The following is a 19,185-nucleotide window of genomic DNA, read 5'->3' on the forward strand; positions in this document are numbered from 1 at the left end:
TCACCCTGTCTCCCTGCGCTGTCGGTGGGAAAGAGGGAGGGGCTGGGGGAGGGAAAGAATGTTTTAAAAGCTTATTTTATTTCTCATTATCCTCCTCCGACTCTGTTAATAATAAATTTACTTCATACCTTTCTTTACATTTGAACCTGTTTTGCCCTTAGAGTGTTTTTCCCCCAATCCTCATCTCAACTCACAAACCTTTCATTATTTCTTTTTCTGAACAAACAGCTTTCGCAGGTGCCTGGCCTTTGGCCAGCGTCAAACCACGACACCCACTACCATGAGAACCCGGACGTGAAAGCTGGTTTTTATTGACTGACTGGGACAGTAATATCCTCATTCAAACATCGCTGAGATGGCCTCAGCTCTTCAGTGGGGATCTTGCACACCGGGAGCTGAGAAAGGCGGCTCTGCAGCAGCTGGACACCGCCGAGAGCCGAGGAAAGAGCCCTTCCCCAGGACACACGGCCAGAAGGACTCCAGCCGCAAGAATTACCAAGCCAAACAAAATACGCGGAGAATCCGGCAGGAGACCGGGAGCTCAGACTGTGCCAGAGGAGCCCTGAGCCCCGGGGATGTCCAGCCAGCGCCACCTCGGGCTGGGTGATCTTGGGAAGACGTCTGAGCTGTGGGACACGTCCCAGTCTCTGCCGGAGCCGTGGGAGGGAAGGGCAGGCTCTGCCCCCGGCCCACCCCAGGGCTCTCTGCGGGGCCTGCTGGGGCACCGTGTCCAGCATTCCTGAGGTGGGACGGATCCCTGTGCCGGGGAATGTGACCTCCAGAGCTCCGAGTGGAGCGGGGACGGTGCTGGCAGCGGGGACAGGCACGGGGGATGCTCTGTGCCCTCACGCTGGTGGGGCCGGCACATCCCCAGCGGCTCCAGCCCAGCTCCCTGCTCCATCCTGGATTCTGAACGTCCCTCCAAGGAGCCTTTCTGGAGCCCTCCCGCAGCTCCAGGGATGCAGCCCCAGCTCCCGTCTCCTTCCCCTGATTCCCAGGAAGGCACCAGCCACGACCCCAGTGGGCAGAGGCCGCGGAGACTCCCACAGGAGCCAGCTGGGCACCTCTCCCAGCGCCGGTGAGGGATGCAGAGTCTGGGGATCTGTGCCGTGCTCCAGCCCCACTTCCCTGGGACTAAAGCCTGAGTGGGACCCACAGAGGGGGAATGCAAAGAGGAGGCCCAGCAGCAGCAGCAGCAGCAGCAGGGAGGAGATGCCCCCAGGGCTGCCCAGAGGTCACAGGGAGGAGAAGGACACGGAGCTGGGAAGGTTGTGCCAGGGGCTGGGGACACGGGAGAGGCTCCCACCCTTCACGCTCCCAGCAGCTTCTTGACCATGTATCCCGGCATGCTGTAGAGGAACAGGGCCACCATGATGAGGAGCAGCAGGGCCAGCACAATCTTGATGATGAGCCACTTGTAGCGGGTGCAGATGAGGTATTTGATGGACTTGAGCGGGTTCAGGAACCAGATGAACGACGTGTCCGGGCGGCTGCAGGGGAAACAAACACCCATCGTTAATCCATCACCAGGGAAGAGAGATTCATGGACCTCAAAGCCCATCCAGTGCCACCCCTGCCATGGCAGGGACACCTCCCACTGTGCCAGGCTGCTCCCAGCCCCAATGTCCAGCCTGGCCTTGGGCACTGCCAGGGATCCAGGGGCAGCCCCAGCTGCTCTGGGCACCCTGTGCCAGGGCCTGCCCACCCTCCCAGGGAACAATTCCTGCCCAATAGCCCATCCAGCCCTGCCCTCTGGCACTGGGAAGCCATTCCCTGTGTCCTGTCCCTCCATCCTTGTCCTCAGTCCCTCTCCAGCTCTCCTGGAGCCCCTTCAGGCCCTGCAAGGGGCTCTGAGCTCTCCCTGGATCCTTCCCTTCTCCAGGTGAGCACCCCCAGCTCTCCCAGCCTGGCTCCAGAGCAGAGGGGCTCCAGCCCTGGAGCAGCTCCGTGGCCTCCTCTGGAGCCATTCCAACAGGTCCATGTCTTCCTTGTTTTGGGGCCCACATCTGGATGCAGCACTCCAGGTGGGAGTAGAAGCCCATAATCCCAGGTCTCTGCTGCAGAGGCTTTTCCTGCTCACTTGGGTTTCTCCAGGGGATCAGGCTCGTTTCGGGCCAGCCCAGCAGGGGATTTCTCAGCCTCCTCTGCTGTCAGAAGGTGCAGCTCAGCCTCGACTTTGCCCTGCAGGGAGCAGAGAGCTGTGCTGAGGCCTGGGACACGCTCCCACCTCCATCCCCCAGGGCAGAGGGGTCCCGAGGGAACGAAGCCATGTGGGGGGATGCGCAAAGAGTGCAGTTCCCAGGAGGCAAACCCTCCCTTTCCCCCATCCTTACGGTGATCTCCAACTCATCGTTCTCGTCTCTGGCCACAAACGGCCACCAGCCCTTGACCCGCTTCTGCTTGAAGATGGAGATCATGGGCAGCTCGGCCTCGTTGGTCACCATCTCCAGGCTGCACTGCTTGGATGTCTTGGCTCCCCGGGGAAAGCGGTTCAGGTCCAGCTCAATGGCTCCTGGCAGGACAAAGGGGAGCACAGAGGTTGGCACCCCAAAAAGGCCAAGTCCTTGCCTGGAGAGGGGCTGGACCAGCATCTCCTGCCCTGGGGAGCAGCTTTGAACCAGCTCTGGGAAGGAAAAACCTGGTGTCTTGGCTACAGGAGGAGTGGAGAAAAGGGATCTCAGAATGATGGGATCATGAATGTTGGAAAAGACCTCTGAGACCACCACGTGCAACCTGTGGCTGATGCCCACCTCGTCCCCAGCCCAGAGCACTGAGTGCCACCTCCAGCCCTTCCTGGGACACCTCCAGGGATGGGCACTCCAAACCTCCCTGGGCAGCCCCTGCCAAGGCCTGAGCACCCTTTCCATGCAGAAATTCCTGCTGCTGTCCACCCTGAGCCTGCCCTGGCCCAGCCTGAGGCCGTTCCCTCTCCTCCTGTCCCTGTTCCCTGGCAGCAGAGCCCGACCCCCCCGGCTGCCCCCTCCTGTCAGGGACTTGTGCAGAGCCACAAGGTCCCCCCGGAGCCTCCTTTGCTCCAGCCTGAGCCCCTTTCCCAGCTCCCTCAGCCGCTCCTGCTGCTCCAGCCCCTTCCCAGCTCCGTTCCCTGCCCTGGACACGCTCCAGCCCCTCAGGGTCTCTCCTGTCAGGAGGGGCCCAGAGCTGCCCCCAGCACTGGAGGTGCCCCAGCAGTGCCAGCACAGGGGACGGGCACTGCCCTGGTCCTGCTGCCAGCCCAGAGCTGGCACAGCCCCGGGGCCAGTGGCCTCTTGTCCCCCTGGGCACCCCTGGGCTCGTGCCCAGCCACTGGCACTACCAGGGCCTTTCCCAGCCCCTCTGGCCCAGCCTGGAGTGCTCTGTGGGGTTGGTGGGACCCCAGTTCAGGCCCTGCCACTTGGTCTTGGCCCATGGATCCAGCCTGTCCAGATCCCTCTGCAGACCCTTCCTGCTCTCTCATCCCACCTGCTCCATCCAGCAGCAGCTCAAGGGGTTTGTGGGATGCTCTGGACCCTCCACGTACCCAGGAAATCATCGGCCGAGAAGTGGTCGGCATCCCAGACCTGCAGGGTGAGGCGGGCTGGGATCTTGTACTCGGTCTCATCCCAGGAGAACATGGACTCCTTCTTGGAGATTACGATCTTCTCCTCGGCCATCAGGTAGTCGAAGGGGAAGATGTAGCGCCAGTTGAAGTTGCCTTCACCGGTGAGGGAATGGTAATGGACATCCGTGTCCTGCTTGTCCTCCTGCTGCCCCTTCAGCCACCTGCAGGGCCCGGGGGGTGAGAGGGGGGCACAGGTTTACACTGGGAAGGAGAGGGCACAGGACCACCCTGTCCAGGCAGCCAGGCTGTCTCCAGGACTGGAAGGACCTAAAAGATGTGAACAAGGCACTGGGGCTGCTCCAGACACTGCAGCAGCAAATCCAAGGGGCAGGAGGGTCCCAGAGGGAACAGAGGACTTCGGGAGAAAGAGATTCAAGGGGGTTGTCTGAGGGTCTACTCTGGGCACGGAGGTGTTAAGGAATTGTACAGGAGCTGGGAGCACTGCTGGGGAGGCTGGAGCAGAGCAGGATGGAAAGGGATCAGAACAGAGCTGCAGAGGGACTGGGGACAAGGGCTGGAGGGACAGGACACAGGGAATGGCTTCCCACTGCCAGAGGGCAGGGCTGGATGGGCTATTGGGCAGGAATTGTTCCCTGGGAGGGTGGGCAGGCCCTGGCACAGGGTGCCCAGAGCAGCTGGGGCTGCCCCTGGATCCCTGGCAGTGTCCAAGGCTGTTCCAAGCTCTGTCCAACCTGGCCTTGGACACTTCCAGGGATGAAAGGTGCTGAAATTCCAGAGGGATGGAGCTGCTGGGATGGCTCCAAGGTCTCCCTGGATCTCAGGGGTTTTGCTTGGATTCCTTGGAGCTGCATCCCATGGGATTTGTCTGTTGAGAGACAGAACCGCAGCCTGGGATAGTGGAAGGTGTCCCTGCCCAGGGCACCCCATCCCCATGGGATGAGGTTTAAGGTCCCTTCCCACCCAAAGCATTCCACGATTCTGTGGCTCTCTGATGTGGTGGAATTCTGGAAGGGGCTTTCCCTTCCTGCTGAATGAGGTTGAAGCGGAGATGGGAGCAAACCTTCAGAACAACCACCACCAGTTTGGCTCCAGATGCTGGAATTGTGGGTGTCATGGTGGGAATGCCATGAGGGGACACCAAGACAAACTCAGAGAGGGGCAGAGGGGACCAAGAGGCCTCATCACCCCCTGCCAGAGACGTCAGGCATCTCCTCTCCCGCCAGGAAAGCATCGCGTTCCAAAACCACCTCAGGGGTGCTCCAGACAGCCACCCGCAGCTCCAAGCGGGGCACCGGGCACTGGCAGTGGGACGTGCAGCCAAGGAGAGGGGAGAGGCAGGAAGTGGCACAGGAGACACCGGCAGCGGTGGGACCCCCAGCACCATCCGTGTCCTACCCCTCTTCCCACTCCTGCCCCAGCAAGGACTGGCGCCCACCCCGGGAGGAGCGGAGGAGGCACCACTGGAATTCCAGGCTGTACCTACCCCCTGACAAAAATGTCACTGGATTTCTCGCCCGTGAAGTAGTCGTCATCCTCCAGGATGACCTCGTCGGTGTTCCACACGATCACCCTGAGCTCGTACCTGCCCGAGGAAGGGAAAGGGAGGTGAGGCATGGGAACAGGGAATGGGATAGGAGAGGACGGGGCGGTGCTGCCAGAGAGCAGGGCCGGGCACCAGGAACAGGGAACTGCTCAAAGGGATCTATCCCAGGGATCAAGAGGGGATCTCAACCATGGAGATGATTACAGGGATGGGACTCTTGCTATGGGGACAGGCTGGGAGAGCTGGGGGTGCTCACCTGGAGAAAAGAAGGATCCGGGGAGAGCTCAGAGCCCCTTCCAGGGCTCCAGGAGAGCTGGAGAGGGACTGGGGACAAGGGCTGGAGGGACAGGACACAGGGAATGGCTTCCCAGTGCCAGAGGGCAGGGCTGGATGGGATATTGGGAAGGAATTCCTGGCTGGGAGGGTGGTGAGGGGCTGGGATGGAATTCCCAGAGCAGCTGTGGCTGCCCCTGGATCCCTGGCAGTGTCCAAAACTTGAATGGGGCTTGGAGCACCCGGGATAGTGGAAGTTGTCCCTGCCCATGGCAGGAGGTGGAACTGGATGGGCTTTAAGGCCCTTCCCACCCAAACCATTCCATGATTCCATGATTTCCACGTGAGCTCGGATCAGCCTCACCAGGGTGAGCCAAGCACCAAGGGGAGCTTTCCCTCCTCTGCTCGCAGCCTCTACAAGGAATTTGCCAAAGGATCAGTGGGGATAGCCCAGGCTTGGATTTTGGGAGATTTCTGACCAAAATCAGGTCTGTAAAACAACCAGAGCCCACCTCTCTTCCTGCTCTCCCCCGTTTACTCAAGAGGGCTGTGACCTCCCTCCAAAATGGGCTCAGAGTCCTCCTCAGGACTCCAGGAGGTTTGGGGTCTCCAAGGAATTCCCAGCACTGTGCAGCAGCTGGGGTGTTTCCCATCACTTCTGCTTGGCTGGGAATTTTGGTGATGGAGGAAGTGGCTCCCACAGTGCGAGTGGCTGGAGCAAGAGCAGAATCCCGGCTCCTGCAGCGAGAGGTGAGGCTGGAGGGAGGCTCAGGACACATGGCCACAGCCACAGCACCTCACTGGAAGTACCAGGGAGTCCCCCAGGTGAGGGAAGCACAGCTTCCTTAACCTGGGAATCCTTTGGGATCTCCCTCTGGCAGTGCCCTGGCTGAGCCCATTCGTGGGATTCCTCCACCTTTCCCAGCCCCTCCTGTCTGCTCCTGCCTGTCCCATGCTGTGCCTCTCCCAGCTGGGATCCAGGGATGTTCTCTCCACCCAAGCCTGCACAAGAGGCTCCCAGCAGGATTCCCAGTGCCATCCCTGTATCCCAGCCCTGGGGTTGGAAAAGGGGCCCAAGGACCTAGGCCAGCAGGGTGAGAGAGGGCTAGGAGGGATATCGCGGGAAGAAATGTCCTTCTTCCCTCTCCATGCACTGTCTGTGCCTGCTCTTTCCTGCTGGGAATGATCAGCTGTCCCAGTCGCCTCCACCACCCCTCCTTCTATCCATCACCTCCTGGGAAAGCCCCCTCCAAACTGCCCTGGGATATCCCTGCCCAGGAGAGGCTCAGGGCTGGGCATTCTGCTTTGCCCTGGCCCCGTGACGAGGCCTGGGAATGATGGAATTTCCCAGTTTACACAGCCAAGAAAGATCGGGAGCTGCAGGGGATGGAAGAGGTGGGATACCACCCTCAGGAGCAGCTCTGGAACTGCCTCCAGTGTTGGGATCTCTGGAAGTGCCAGCATGGCTGAGGAACCTGAGCAGAGGGCTGGGCTGGCCATGGAGCAGCAGCAGGAGATGGGAGAAGATGGGCTCCATCCCCAACCTCCCGTTTTCCCTGGGATTGGTTGGCTGGCCTGTTCCTTACTTCTTTGGTTTCCTGGGAGAAATATCGATGGCAGGGCCAGGCGCTGGCATATCCATGGGGAACATGTCCACCCACATCTCCAGGCGGCCCTGCGGGGTGGCAGAGACACTGTCAGCTCCCCTGGTCCCTCCTGTCCCCTCCTCACCGAGTGTCCCCCTCTTCCCACAGCAATCCCTCCGGCCATGCCAGACATGGAGCGGGACAAGCTTCTCCCATGCCATGAATCCTTCTCCACCCCTGCAGAAGCATCTCATGGAGGGTGTCCCTGCCCATGGCAGGAGGTGGAACTGGATGGGCTTTAAGGCCCTTCCCACCCAAACCGTTCCATCATCTCCACGTGAGCTCGGATCAGCCTCACCAGGGTGAGCCAAGCACCAAGGGGAGATTTCCCTTCTCTGCTCGCAGCCTCTACAAGGAACCTGTGGAAGACTCAGTGGGGCAGCCCAGATTGGATTTTGGGAGATTTCTGACCAAAATCAGGTCTGTAAAACAACCAGAGCCCACCTCTCTTCCTGCTCTCCCCCCTTTACTCGACAGGGCTGTGACCTCCCCCTGCAAAATGGGCTCAGAGTCCTCCTCAGGACTCCAGAAGGTTCAGAGTCTCCAAGGAATTCCCAGCACTGCCTTTTATGTACAGTATCCCGGGGTTCCCAGTTCCTTCTGCTTGGGAATCTGTTGGGAATTTTGCTCCCAGGTACCCCAGATGTGGGGAATCAGGAGGGACTGTGGGAGGTGAAATGGATGAGGATGGATCGGGAGGCACCGGAGATTTTCTCTGCTGGGCTCCCGGGGTGACCTGCCCATCCCGAGGTGGGTTAGGGCTGCTTTGGCCCCCATGGGCTGCTCCCGTTCCCGCTGGGATGTGAGACCTGCTCGATGCCCGGCTTGTCAGGGTTGAGCAGCGGCCGCGTCTCCACGTGCTCAGGGACGAGGCGGCAGCCGGCCCGCGGGATGTCCTCCCAGTGCCGCAGCACCGCCAGCGCCAGGTGCTCGTCCGTCGGCTTCTTCTGGCCTGGAGGACAAAGGAGATCCTGGACAACTGGGACAGGGATGGCAAAGCACCCGGGGCCTCCACCCCTGCTCCAAGGTGCAGAACTGCCTCACCATCCCTTGGGAACACTTTGTTCCTCAGCCGGCATTTCCTCACTCCGCTCTCCTCTCTCTATCCCTACAGAAGAAGGTCCAGATCCCCATCCAGTCTTCCCTGTCTGAACCAATTCCATGTCCGCTGACCATGTTTTAACTCCTCTCCTTCACCCGTCCTGGCCCGTCTCCCTCTTTCTTGGGCACATGTGTTGGAAGGCAACCCTCATATCCCATGGTTTGGGAATGCATTTCCATGGATGACTATTTCCTACACCCTGGAAAAGCCATGAGGTGTCTCCATTGCTCTTTGGACATGTACTGCCAGGGGGGTGTTTCCAGAGGCAGCTTCGGTCACTCTGGGTGTTCATGGATGTCCTTGAGTGATTCCAAGAGGAACCCACTGGCCCGGAGGGTCTGTAGGACTCTGGTCCCATACTGGGATGGTGACTGCAGGGCTGAGGGATGGGGCCACCACATCTGTCTGGGGGGGTTGGACTGGATGACCTTCAGAAGTCCCTTTCAAACCATTCCATGATTCAAATTAGTCTGAGATTCCAACCCTGGATGATGAGCAGACCCCCCAGACCCCTGCTCCCCTCCAGAACCTCCATCCCATGGGATGACCCCACAGCGCCATACCATTTTCATCCTCGATCTCCGTGGGGCCAGTGAAGACCCTGTTGGCAACTTTCACTCTTCCCCCTGGCCCGAAGTGTGGCCCATCCACTTTTCCCTCTTTGCACAGCTTGGACAGGATTTGGGAGGGCTTCATGGGGTCACGCCAGGTGTTGTACCCATGGCTGGGAACAGGAGGGCCAGGTCAGAGAAAAAAAGGTTGGGAGGAAAGAGACTTTTTTTTCCCTTTTGCCAGAAAAAAAACCACTGCACCACAAAGGACCCAAAATTGCTGGGGAAAGGATTTGAGGCATCAGAGGTGAAACTTCAGAGAAGACTTGACCCCTCTGTGCCCCTTCTGCATACACCTTCCACCCCACCTTGGCTCAGACCTGGAATTCCCCGTGCATCCCACTTGCTTCCTGATGCTCGGCATCACCCCACTTGCTCTGCTCCTATTTCAGCCCTGACCTCAACCCTCTTCCCAGTCCGACCAGTCCTCCCAGTCCCTCCCTCCTGCCCTGGGCTCCTGACAACTCGTTCCACTGCTCCCTAGTGCTGGTCACAAAACCGGGGACAGCACAGACTCCTCCGTTAAGCCCTGCCCACAGCAGGATTGGATGGAGCGAGGTCCTTCCCAAAACAAATCATTCCGGGATCAGCAGGCAGTGAAGGGGGAGGATTCCTGTGGGAGCTCTTGGCTCGGGGTGGGAGGTGATGCAGAGGAGGGTCCAGGTGGAAGGTGGGGCAGGGAAGGCTTTTCCCGCACATGGAGTAGGTCTGGGACACCCCGCAGGTCGCCCGGTGCTTGCTGTAGAAGCGATTCTCCAGGTCGATCTTGGTCTCCCCAATGAGGTCGTCGGTGCCCACCAAGTCCCAGTCGTACACAGCCACGGTCAGCATGGACTCCATGGGGAAGGTGGCCTCGATGTCGAAGGATCTGGGATTGGGGGAAGTAGAGAAAAGCAGCTGGAGGGTCTGGCTGCCACTCAGGACAGACCCGTGGTTTGTCCGCCACGGGGGAGGTGGGTATACTCCAGTCCATGGATGGTGTTCAATTTGCATCCACTACTGCAGGACATCTGAGGTGGGTTTTAACTCAACCACCAACTCTGCCAGACCCACCGGCCCTCGACAGGAGGGAAAATCCTTGACCTGGATGTCCCAACAGTTCTGAAACTGAGTTTGTGTTTTATTCTCACTCAAATTTAGGTCTAATGATTCCTCAGTGGGTGTTTCACCCCCATCAGATAAATTTCAGGTTCGTCTCTTAAACACCCGCTCCTACACTGACCACACACTGGCAAAGAAGGACATCCCAGAAGGACATCCACACTGTGGGATGAATCCCATCATTCCAGCTCAAGGAGTGGCCACGGGAGAGCTCAGGTGCAGGGCTGAGGGCCGGCAAGCTCAGGCTCAGCTCAGCAATTCCAGGCGCGGACTCACTTCCCAAAGACAGGGTTCAGCTGCTTGGAGATGTAGTTCTCCTTGTCCTTGATGTCCGTCTTGCCCAGCTTGATGGCAATGTAGGGATCGGCTTTCCCGTTGATGTCAGCTGGGTGGAGGTCCGTGGCCTGGAGGGAACAGATGGGATGGGTCACTGCTGTCCCAGGCAGTCACGGATTCAGGGATGGGCTCGTTCTCCATCCCTGAGAACACTCAGCCACTTCAGTCCCTAAACAGAGTGTCTTGGATTGAAACGGGGATATTCCCGCCTCGTGTTAATCCCTGTCCTGGTTTAGGGCAAGGCTGGAGCTGGCTGTGTCCTGAGATGTCACCACAGTCACCTTTGGAATCTCATCAGAGGCAAAAAAGAGGCTCTCGGGAAACACCCTCAACAAGAACCTGACCAAGATGCTGAAACATCCGTCCCCTTCCCCTTGTGTTCTCTCCACACTGGATTCTCCCCAGAGAGGGGGTGAGGACCCCCAAACTCTCCAATCCCACCTCCAAGCATGGCGCAGCAGCAGATGCCCACGTGAGAACACATCCACCCAGTCCTGGTTGGTTTTGGCATTGACCAACCAATAGGTTGTCTACTATTCCAGCCTGGTGATGGATGGGAGACTCCATATCCCAGCGGGAAGCAGCTCTGGATGGACAACCAGGCTGGTGGGAAAGGAACCAAAAGTAGGTTCCATTTGTAGCACACTGGGACAAGGTGGTGGCAAAGGGCAGCCCAGGTGCTTCCAGCAGGATGGAGACCCCTCCCAAGAGCCTGGCTGCAGAACTCCACACCTGGGGACAGGTGGATGACCAGCTCAGAGGTCAGGAAGTGACTTTTTCCAGAGCACACTCCATATATAAAGGAACAATGTGCATTGGCTGGATCAGATCAGTGATCAAGGAGCACATGTTCAAGGAAGTGCCCTGTCCTTCAGATGGATCTACTCGATCCTGCCAGATCCCATTCCAGTCTTCTTCTCCCATTCTCTCCCATCCTGAACCATCACTGGGGTGGTGGCATGGCTGTGGAAGGAACCAACACCTCACATTCCGGGCTGGTCCAAACTATCCATGGGAACTGAGCACTAGGATACGCTGGTCCATCCCACCTGCTGGCAGGAGGTCTCTGGATCTGGCAGGAGCTTGGATCTGTCCTGTTCCCAGCGGTGGGAGCACACAGCCCTGGGGACACCGTTCAGGGTCTGGATACCCTGGGATATGCCTGAACAACTTGGGACAGTGGGAGGTGTCCCTGCCCACAGCAGGGGGTGGAAGGGGATGGGCTTAAAGGTCCCTTCCAACCCAAACCATTCCATAACCAAGGAGCTGCTTCAGTCCTCAAGCGGCATCCTGGGTCCTGATGCACTGGGTCTAAATCCCACCATCCCTATGGCACTAGGACCAGTTCTGGGTGGAAGGGAGTGCTGGATCCTGCCTGTCACACCCCAAACTCCCACTCACCCTCACGATGTAGACTCGGACCAGCACATTGATGGGGTCGTTGCTGGGGATCCCCTGGAACATCCCAAAGGTGGGGTCATATCCAGCCTCCTTGGTGATGTCATCAGGGAGCGGCACTTTGTAGACACACATGGAGCCCTGGTGCAAGGGAGAGCATGGCCCGGCTGAGTCCTGCTGCCCAGGGTCTCCAGGGAAGCAAACCCATCCCAAAACACCGTCCCCGAGGTCCCAGCCAACATTTCTGACCGCTCACTTTGAACCTCCCCACTATCCGCTCCTCCTCCGTAGTGTTGTCATCATTGTCCCCGATCTTCCCCCGGAGCAGGTTGAAGGTGTGCAGCCAATCCTCAAAGTTGTCAAACTCTGCTTCCAGCTCTTTGTTGAAGACCTGAGATGACAGGAATATAAAAGGAGGGAATTTGGGATAAAAATAAAGGTGAGGAAAAGATGTGGTGAGTACTCAGACAGCTCAGAAGAAACAAGGGACAGGACAAGAGGAAACGGCCTCAAGATGTGCCAGGGCAGGCTCAGGTTGGATATTTGGAATGATTTCCCCATGGAAAGGGTGGTCAGGCCTTGGCAGGGGCTGCCCAGGGAGGTTTGGAGTGCCCATCCCTGCTGGTGTCCAAGGAAGGCCTGGAGGTGGCACTCAGTGCTCTGGGCTGGGGACAAGGTGGGGATTGGGCACAGGTTGGACTCGATGGGCTGGGAGGGCTTTTCCAGCCTCAGCGATCCTGGGATTCTGTGAACGTGGACACCTCAGCTCCCAGTGCCTGATTTTTCTAGGAAGAGGAAGGGTCTCCAGCATTACTGGGTTGGAAAAAGGGCATCTCGGAACAATGGGTGGGGCCATTGGGGCCACTGTCTGGGGGTGTCTCAAACCAAGACAAGGACCCAGGTCCAAACTCCATCTGAGCCCCAGAACCACAGGTGACATAAATCCTAAGAAATCCTTGGGATCACTGAACCAGAGCCCATTCCTGCCCTGAATCCCAGCTGGGCCAGCCACATCCAGGCAGGAAAACTCTCCCCTCCAGCTGGGACATATCCAAGATGCCCCAAAGATGAGCCTATCCCAGGACAACCCCTTTTCTTGTGACCTCGGACTCCTTCCAGCTATGGAGAGAGGCTGGGAAGCCTTGTCCCAAGATACATCCCTAGGACAGGTGTCCCAAGGCACATCATTCCTAGGATTAGGTACTTCCTTGGAAACACCCCCCAGTACCTTGAGTTCATCGATCTTCTGCTGCTTCTTCTTCTCGGGGAGCTCCGGGACTGGCTGCTGCTTCTTTTTCTTGTCATCTTTGGGTGCCTTGGACTTGTCCTTGTTCTTCGCCTGAGCCTTGGAGCCTTTCATGGGAGAGTCACCAAGTTTGGTCTCTGAGTCCGGGGGGGAACGGTGCGGAGGGAGGAGATGGAAATGAGGGTGAGGAGGGAGGGAGGAGATGGAAATGAGGGTGAGGAAAGGTGGGGGAGATGGGGCGAGGCTTGGACAAGGTCCTTCAAAGAAGAGGAGCATGAAAGCTGCCAGCTGCCGCTGCCTGCAAGTCCCATCCCAGCCCTGTCCTCTTTCCTTGGCTCTGGATCACAGCATCTCCAGGAGCCTGGGGGTCTCTGTGCAGGGAATTCCAGCGCTGACCTGAGCAGGGATCACTTTGAGGACTACAAAACAGGGACAGAGAACTTCGACAGCGGTGAGAAAACCTGGTCCTGCCCACAGCATCTCTTCTTGCTTCTGCCAGAGACTTTTCCTGCTTTATGGAGCCTGGGGAGTGGAACCCCAGCCTGGGAATACAGAGGGGATGCTGCTGCCCTCGGTTTGTCCAGGAGCAGCTGCAATCGCAGATCACCAGAGCTCGTTCAGAGCAATCACCAGCCATGGACAGCTGGGAAGATGCTGCTGGAAAAGGTGGATTCAAAGGAAACTTCTCCCCCCCGCTGCAATCCCTGGCCCTTGGTGCCTCTGCCAGCTTTCATGAGGGCTGGACAATGCCCAGTGATGGGGACAGACAGACGGAAAAACTTCACATGGAAGAGGAAAGGAAGAAGGAGTGGGAGAGCTGAAGGAAATGGATCATTCTAAAGAGACAGAAAGAAAACCACGGGGGACACCAGAGCAAGCCCAGAAGAACCTGCTCAGAGTTGTCTCCAAGCTCAGCAAGACCCGACCTCATTTTTCCTGGGGTATAAAGATCAGTCTTCCAAAAGAAAGCAGGCTCGGAATTTTACTCAGCTGAAGGATTTTGTGTCACCTGGGCACAACAACAACCCCCTGTCATGGGGACATGGAGCATATGGAAAACGAGGGTGGAATTCCACAGGGACGCCCCTCCCAGCCCTGCTGGCGGCACGGGCAGATGGACAAAGTCACCCTTGACCAACCAGTCCCAGGATTCTTGGCCTGCATCGTTTTTGGGACAAAATCAGTCTCGCCCAAATTTAGGCAATGTCAGAAGCCCACCTGAGCTATGGACCCAAATTCCTTCAGTGAAAAACACATTTAGGCCATAATCAATCCCATAATTTTATAAAAGGATAATAAGTGAAAAAAACCCATAATATATAATATATAATACATAATATATAATATATAAAATGTTATAAATGGATAAATTAGGTGAGACAACTTGCCCTACATTGTGTATTTGTCTTCACCACCCGCGTTAGGACAGCAACAAAGAGTTCAACATGCAGGGAAAAACATCCTCAAAAATCGACCCTTTTTGGGAAAACTCAACACACTGGGAGCGTCCGGTTTGGCCGGAGAGCTGCGGCAGATTCCCAAAGGGATGTCCAAGCACCAAGAGGAATCCTGGTCCCACATTTCCCTGCCATGTTCCCTCTCTCACTCCCGGCCTTACCCTCTCCGATCTCCATCTCTTCCTTCTCCTCCGCTTCTGCCGCAGCTGCTTCCTGCTGCCGGAGTTGCTGGGGGAGAAAGGAAGCCACTGGAAATTAGGAACAATGTTTTCATGGAAAAGCTGCCCAGGGCAGTGGTGGAGTCCCCATCCCTGGAGAGGTTTGAAGCCATGTGGATGTGGCACTTGGGGACATGGTCAGTGGTGGCCTTGGCAGTGCCAGGGAATGGTTGGAGCGATGATCTCCAAGGGCTTTTCCAGCCTGAACAATTTTGGGATTCTGTAACAGTCGTGGGACGCAGCACAGCCCCAGGGCTTTGGAAGGAGCTGGAATTAGGGGAGACCTTGCAGTAAGGAAACAATGTCCCCTGGATACCCCTCGCTGCTGCTCCTCACCCACCTCCTTCATCGTCTCAATGGAAGCGAAGTACTTGGACCACCAGTCCAACATGCTCTCGTCTGGCTCCTCCTCCTCCACTTCCTCCCCGCCACCTCCTCCTCCTCCTCCTCCTCCTCCTCCTCCTCCTTTCTTCTTCTTTTTCTTTTTCTCCTTCTCTTCCTCGGTCTGAAGGGACAAGGGAAGCACAGACGGGGAAGGGGAGGGATCAGGTGAAGGGGAATCGCCGCTGGAAGTACAAAGGTGGGGGGTGACGAGGGAGGACCCCCCAGGCTTGGGGGCCTCACGAACTTTCTCCTTTTTACAGCCGCAGACACTGAGGCACAAAACAGCCAAGGATGACCAAGGTTAGGGAGACAGTGCCAGAATCACGGAATGGTTTGGGTGGGAAGGGACCTTATGGCCCATCCAACTCTAATCCTGACACCTTCCACTATTCCAGGTTGTTGCAAGCCCCATCTAACCTGACCTTGGACACTTTCAGGGATGGGGCAGTCCCAAAACACCTCCACATTTCCATCATCCCATTTATCCACGCATTTCCCAGGCTACATCTCTGGAATCTTCCATGGCAGCCGTCAAACTGTGCCCAGCAAAGCACCCTGGGCCCACCTGGTGGAGCGAGGGAACCTTTCCCAGCTGCTGTCTGGCTGTGATGGGAATCCCCAGCATCCCTCCCACAGGGCACTGCCTGCCTGGCTCCTCCTGGGACAGCTGGGATGAGAAATCCCGGCTCAGAAGAGCTTCCCAAACTGCAGGAACGAGGCCACTGCCACATCCCTTAAGGGGACAGCGCTGCTGTGTCTCTGTCGTGGGACAGAGGGGGGATGTCCCTGCCTGGCTTGGGCTGGGGAGGGTGCCTGGTCCATTGAAAGTGGCACGGAAGGGTTGCAGAGGGAGCAGAGGGTTGGGAGCAGGGATGCAGAGAAGATCCATCGCTTACCACATCCACCTTCACCACTGCGTCGGAATTCTGCCGCCCGGGATGGAACGGAACAGGGAGAGGGAGAGCAGGTTAAGGACACACCCTCAGCTGAGTGCAAACCATCAGTCCCAGAATGGCTTGGGTGGGAAGAGACCTTAAATTTAATCTCATCCCACCTCCTGCCATGGGCAGGGACACCCTCCACTAGCCCAGGTGGCTCCAAGCTCCGTCCAACCTGGCCTTGGACACTGCCAGGGATCCAGGGGCAGCCACAGCTTCCCTGGGAATTCCATCCCACACCCTCACCACCCTCCCAGGGAACAATTCCTTCCCAATATCCCATCTAACCCTGCCCTCTGGCACTGGGAAGCCATTCCCTGTGTCCTGTCCCTCCATGCCTTGTCCCCAGTCCCTCTCCAGCTCTCCTGGAGCCCCTTCAGGCCCTGGAAGGGGCTCTGAGCTCTCCCTGGATCCTTCTCTTCTCCAGGTGAGCACCCCCAGCTCTCCCAGCCTGGCTGCAGAGCAGAGGGGCTCCAGCCCTGGGAGCATCTTGGCAGGAATCTGTTTTTGTGGAGGAAGCTCTGGAGCAGAAGGGTGGGAGAAGGAGCTGAAAGTCCCATTCTGGTCAAGTAATTGGGCACAGACACATTCAGTGTGACACAGCCCGACGTCCCTGGGACATGCTGCTGACCCAGTTCAGGGTGGAACCCCTCAGAAATCGGCAATTCCATGAGGAAAGAGGTGATGGCACGCGGATACTCACAGCTTCCAGCTTCACCATCGTGTCCATCTTCTTGATGGGAACCTCGGGTTCCATGTTGACAACGATCTCCCCTGTGGGGCAAGAGCGATGGGCCCTGCTGGTCATGGCCAGGTACCCGTTGAGGTGTTTGGCTGGACAGAGGACAGAGAAGGAGAAAGAACAAGGGAGAGGGACACTGGAGAGGAGAAACCGACAGTTCCGGTAGGATCCCACAGGATTCAGACCAGAAACCAAGCTCAGGCAAGATCCCACAGGATTCACACCAGAAACTGAGAATTCAGGAGAGATCCCACAGGATTCATGCCAGAAACTGAGAATTCAGGAGAGATCCCACAGGATTCATGCCAGAAACTGAGAATTCAGGAGAGATCCTACAGGATTCATGCCAGAAACTGAGAATTCAGGAGAGATCCCACAGGATTCATGCCAGAAACTGAGCTCAGGTGAGATCCCACAGGATTCATGCCAGAAACTGAGAATTCAGGAGAGATCCCACAGGATTCATGCCAGAAACTGAGCTCAGGTGAGATCCCACAGGATTCATGCCAGAAACTGAGAATTCAGGAGAGATCCCACAGGATTCATGCCAGAAACTGAGAATTTAGGTGAGATCCTACAGGATTCATGCCAGAAACTGAGAATTCAGGAGAGATCCTACAGGATTCATGCCAGAAACTGAGAATTCAGGAGAGATCCTCCAGAATTCACACCAGAAACTGAGCTCAGGTGAGATCCCACAGGATTCATGCCAGAAACTGAGAATTCAGGAGAGATCCTACGGGATTCACACCAGAAACTGAGCTCAGGTGAGATCCCACAGGATTCATGCCAGAAACTGAGCTCAGGTGAGATCCTACAGGATTCCCGCCAGAAACTGAGCTCAGGAGAGATCCCACAGGATTCAGGCTGGAGCGCTGTGGGACCACCTTGTTTGGAGCAGTGGAAATAAGCACAGAGCCTTCAGCAGGACCAAAATCCCACACGGAGCAAAGGAAGGTGGAGGATAAGCAGGAAATGTCCAGAGGAGAAGAGGCAGAGAAGATTGTCCTGAAAGCCTCCGCTGGCTTGGACATAACCCTTGGTCAGCTGGATGCAACCAGATGTGTCCTTGGGAATCTCGCCCAGCCTCCGGCCCCAAAGCTGGGAGGAGAGGAGCAATTCCGGCGGCTCCCAAGCCCTTGGGATGGGTGGGAAGTGGGTCTGGGATGGGTTTTGCTGCAGTCGCTGATGCATTGGGGTGGTTTGGGTTGAGAGGGGCCTCGACCTCTGCTCTTTACAGCCACCACGGGGACTGAGCGTGGCCAAATCCAGTCCCAGTCCTGAGGAATACGTGGGGACTCAAGTCCTGAAGCTGCAGAGATGTCAGAGGTGAACCTTTCTTGTCTTACAGGAATTGGGGGAGCAGGCAAGACCCACAGATCAAAAAATCAATGGGAAGTGATGGATTGCACCCTGTGGCTCCTCATCCCTCTGAGGAAACCACAGCAAAGGGCTTGGAGCCACGGTTTGGGCTCCAGAAATTCTGGGTTCTGGTTGAGGGCTCAAAGGGAAGAGGAGATTCACCCCTTGGAACTACCAAAGTGCTAAATTTGGGGGTTTTTTTTGAAGTTCTGGTTAAGACTGGACCCAAACCCAGAAGTTCTGTGGGTTAACCAACCATCTCGTGGTCCTCACAGCCCATCCCACCTCCCTCTTCTCCCCATGGATGCTCCAGACCAGGCCCCCATGTCCCAGTCCTGGTACCTGCCATGTTCCAGTGCTGGGCTTTCTTATCGGGCGGGCGGTAGATGAACTTGCGGAGGGAGCTGACGGTGTGGGAGCCCACCAGGGTGTAGCGCCCGAAGGCCCGGCAGTCCACCACCCGGATGTTCAGGGGCGGGTGCAGCAGCTCGTTCTCCGGGAGGTCCTGCGAAGAGGAGGGATGGTTATCAGGGACTGGGAGCGTCTGGTTTGGTGGTTGGGAAGGGAAGTAGGGACCAGAATTGGGATCATGCTGGGGAGACCCGTAGGGATTAAGAATGGGATCATGTTGGGAAGGCCGGTAGGGATTAAGAATGGGATCATGTCGGGAAGACCCGTAGGGATTAAGAATGGGATCATGTCGGGAAGACCCGTAGGGATTAAGAATGGGATCATGTCGGGAAGGCCGGTAGGGATTAAGAATGGGATCACGTCGGGAAGGCTGGTAGGGGTTAAGAATGGGATCATGTCGGGAAGGCCGGTAGGGATTAAGAATGGGATCATGTCGGGAAGACCCGTAGGGATTAAGAATGGGATCATGTCGGGAAGACCCGTAGGGATTAAGAATGGGATCATGTCGGGAAGGCCGGTAGGGGTTAAGAATGGGATCATGTCGGGAAGGCCGGTAGGGATTAAGAATGGGATCATGTCGGGAAGACCCGTAGGGATTAAGAATGGGATCATGCTGGGAAGGCCGGTAGGGATTAAGAATGGGATCATGTTGGGAAGGCGGGTAGGGATTAAGAATGGGATCATGTTGGGAAGGTGGGTAGGGGTTAAGAATGGGATCATGTCGGGAAGACGAGCAGAGACCAGAACTGGGATCATGCTGGAGGAAGAGGTCCAGATCTGCTCCAGCAAAATGTGGCTTGGGAGCCCTCAGGTAAAGGAATGGTGTCCATATGCTCCACTCCTTTGGGAAAACTGGAG

At 57.1% G+C, this 19,185-nt stretch overlaps 1 protein-coding gene across 4 annotated transcripts in view; it reads right to left on the reverse strand.

The window, feature by feature from the left end:
* Nucleotides 1–290: 290 nt before the first annotated feature.
* The window catches only part of OTOF (otoferlin), an 81,016-nt gene continuing 62,121 nt past the window's right edge, over nt 291–19,185 (reverse strand). The window contains exons 35-52 of one of the 4 annotated variants that reach the window (XM_032104164.1): nt 18,259–18,421; nt 16,516–16,646; nt 15,771–15,800; nt 14,831–14,995; nt 14,434–14,500; nt 12,798–12,922; nt 11,826–11,960; nt 11,573–11,710; nt 10,112–10,239; nt 9,432–9,602; nt 8,687–8,847; nt 7,831–7,973; nt 6,962–7,050; nt 5,043–5,141; nt 3,518–3,759; nt 2,334–2,512; nt 2,081–2,181; nt 291–1,490 (exon numbers count right to left, since the gene is read on the reverse strand). In XM_032104164.1, the coding sequence (XP_031960055.1) occupies nt 1,310–1,490; nt 2,081–2,181; nt 2,334–2,512; nt 3,518–3,759; nt 5,043–5,141; nt 6,962–7,050; nt 7,831–7,973; nt 8,687–8,847; nt 9,432–9,602; nt 10,112–10,239; nt 11,573–11,710; nt 11,826–11,960; nt 12,798–12,922; nt 14,434–14,500; nt 14,831–14,995; nt 15,771–15,800; nt 16,516–16,646; nt 18,259–18,421 (2,448 nt within the window). In that variant the 3' untranslated portion in view covers nt 291–1,309. The remainder of the gene's footprint in view (nt 1,491–2,080; nt 2,182–2,333; nt 2,513–3,517; nt 3,760–5,042; nt 5,142–6,961; nt 7,051–7,830; nt 7,974–8,686; nt 8,848–9,431; nt 9,603–10,111; nt 10,240–11,572; nt 11,711–11,825; nt 11,961–12,797; nt 12,923–14,433; nt 14,501–14,830; nt 14,996–15,770; nt 15,801–16,515; nt 16,647–18,258; nt 18,422–19,185) is intronic. The other 3 variants (XM_032104166.1, XM_032104163.1, XM_032104162.1) reach the window with 3 other exon arrangements.

The sequence above is a fragment of the Corvus moneduloides genome, chromosome 3 (assembly GCF_009650955.1).
Source record: "Corvus moneduloides isolate bCorMon1 chromosome 3, bCorMon1.pri, whole genome shotgun sequence".
Lineage (NCBI taxonomy): Eukaryota > Metazoa > Chordata > Aves > Passeriformes > Corvidae > Corvus > Corvus moneduloides.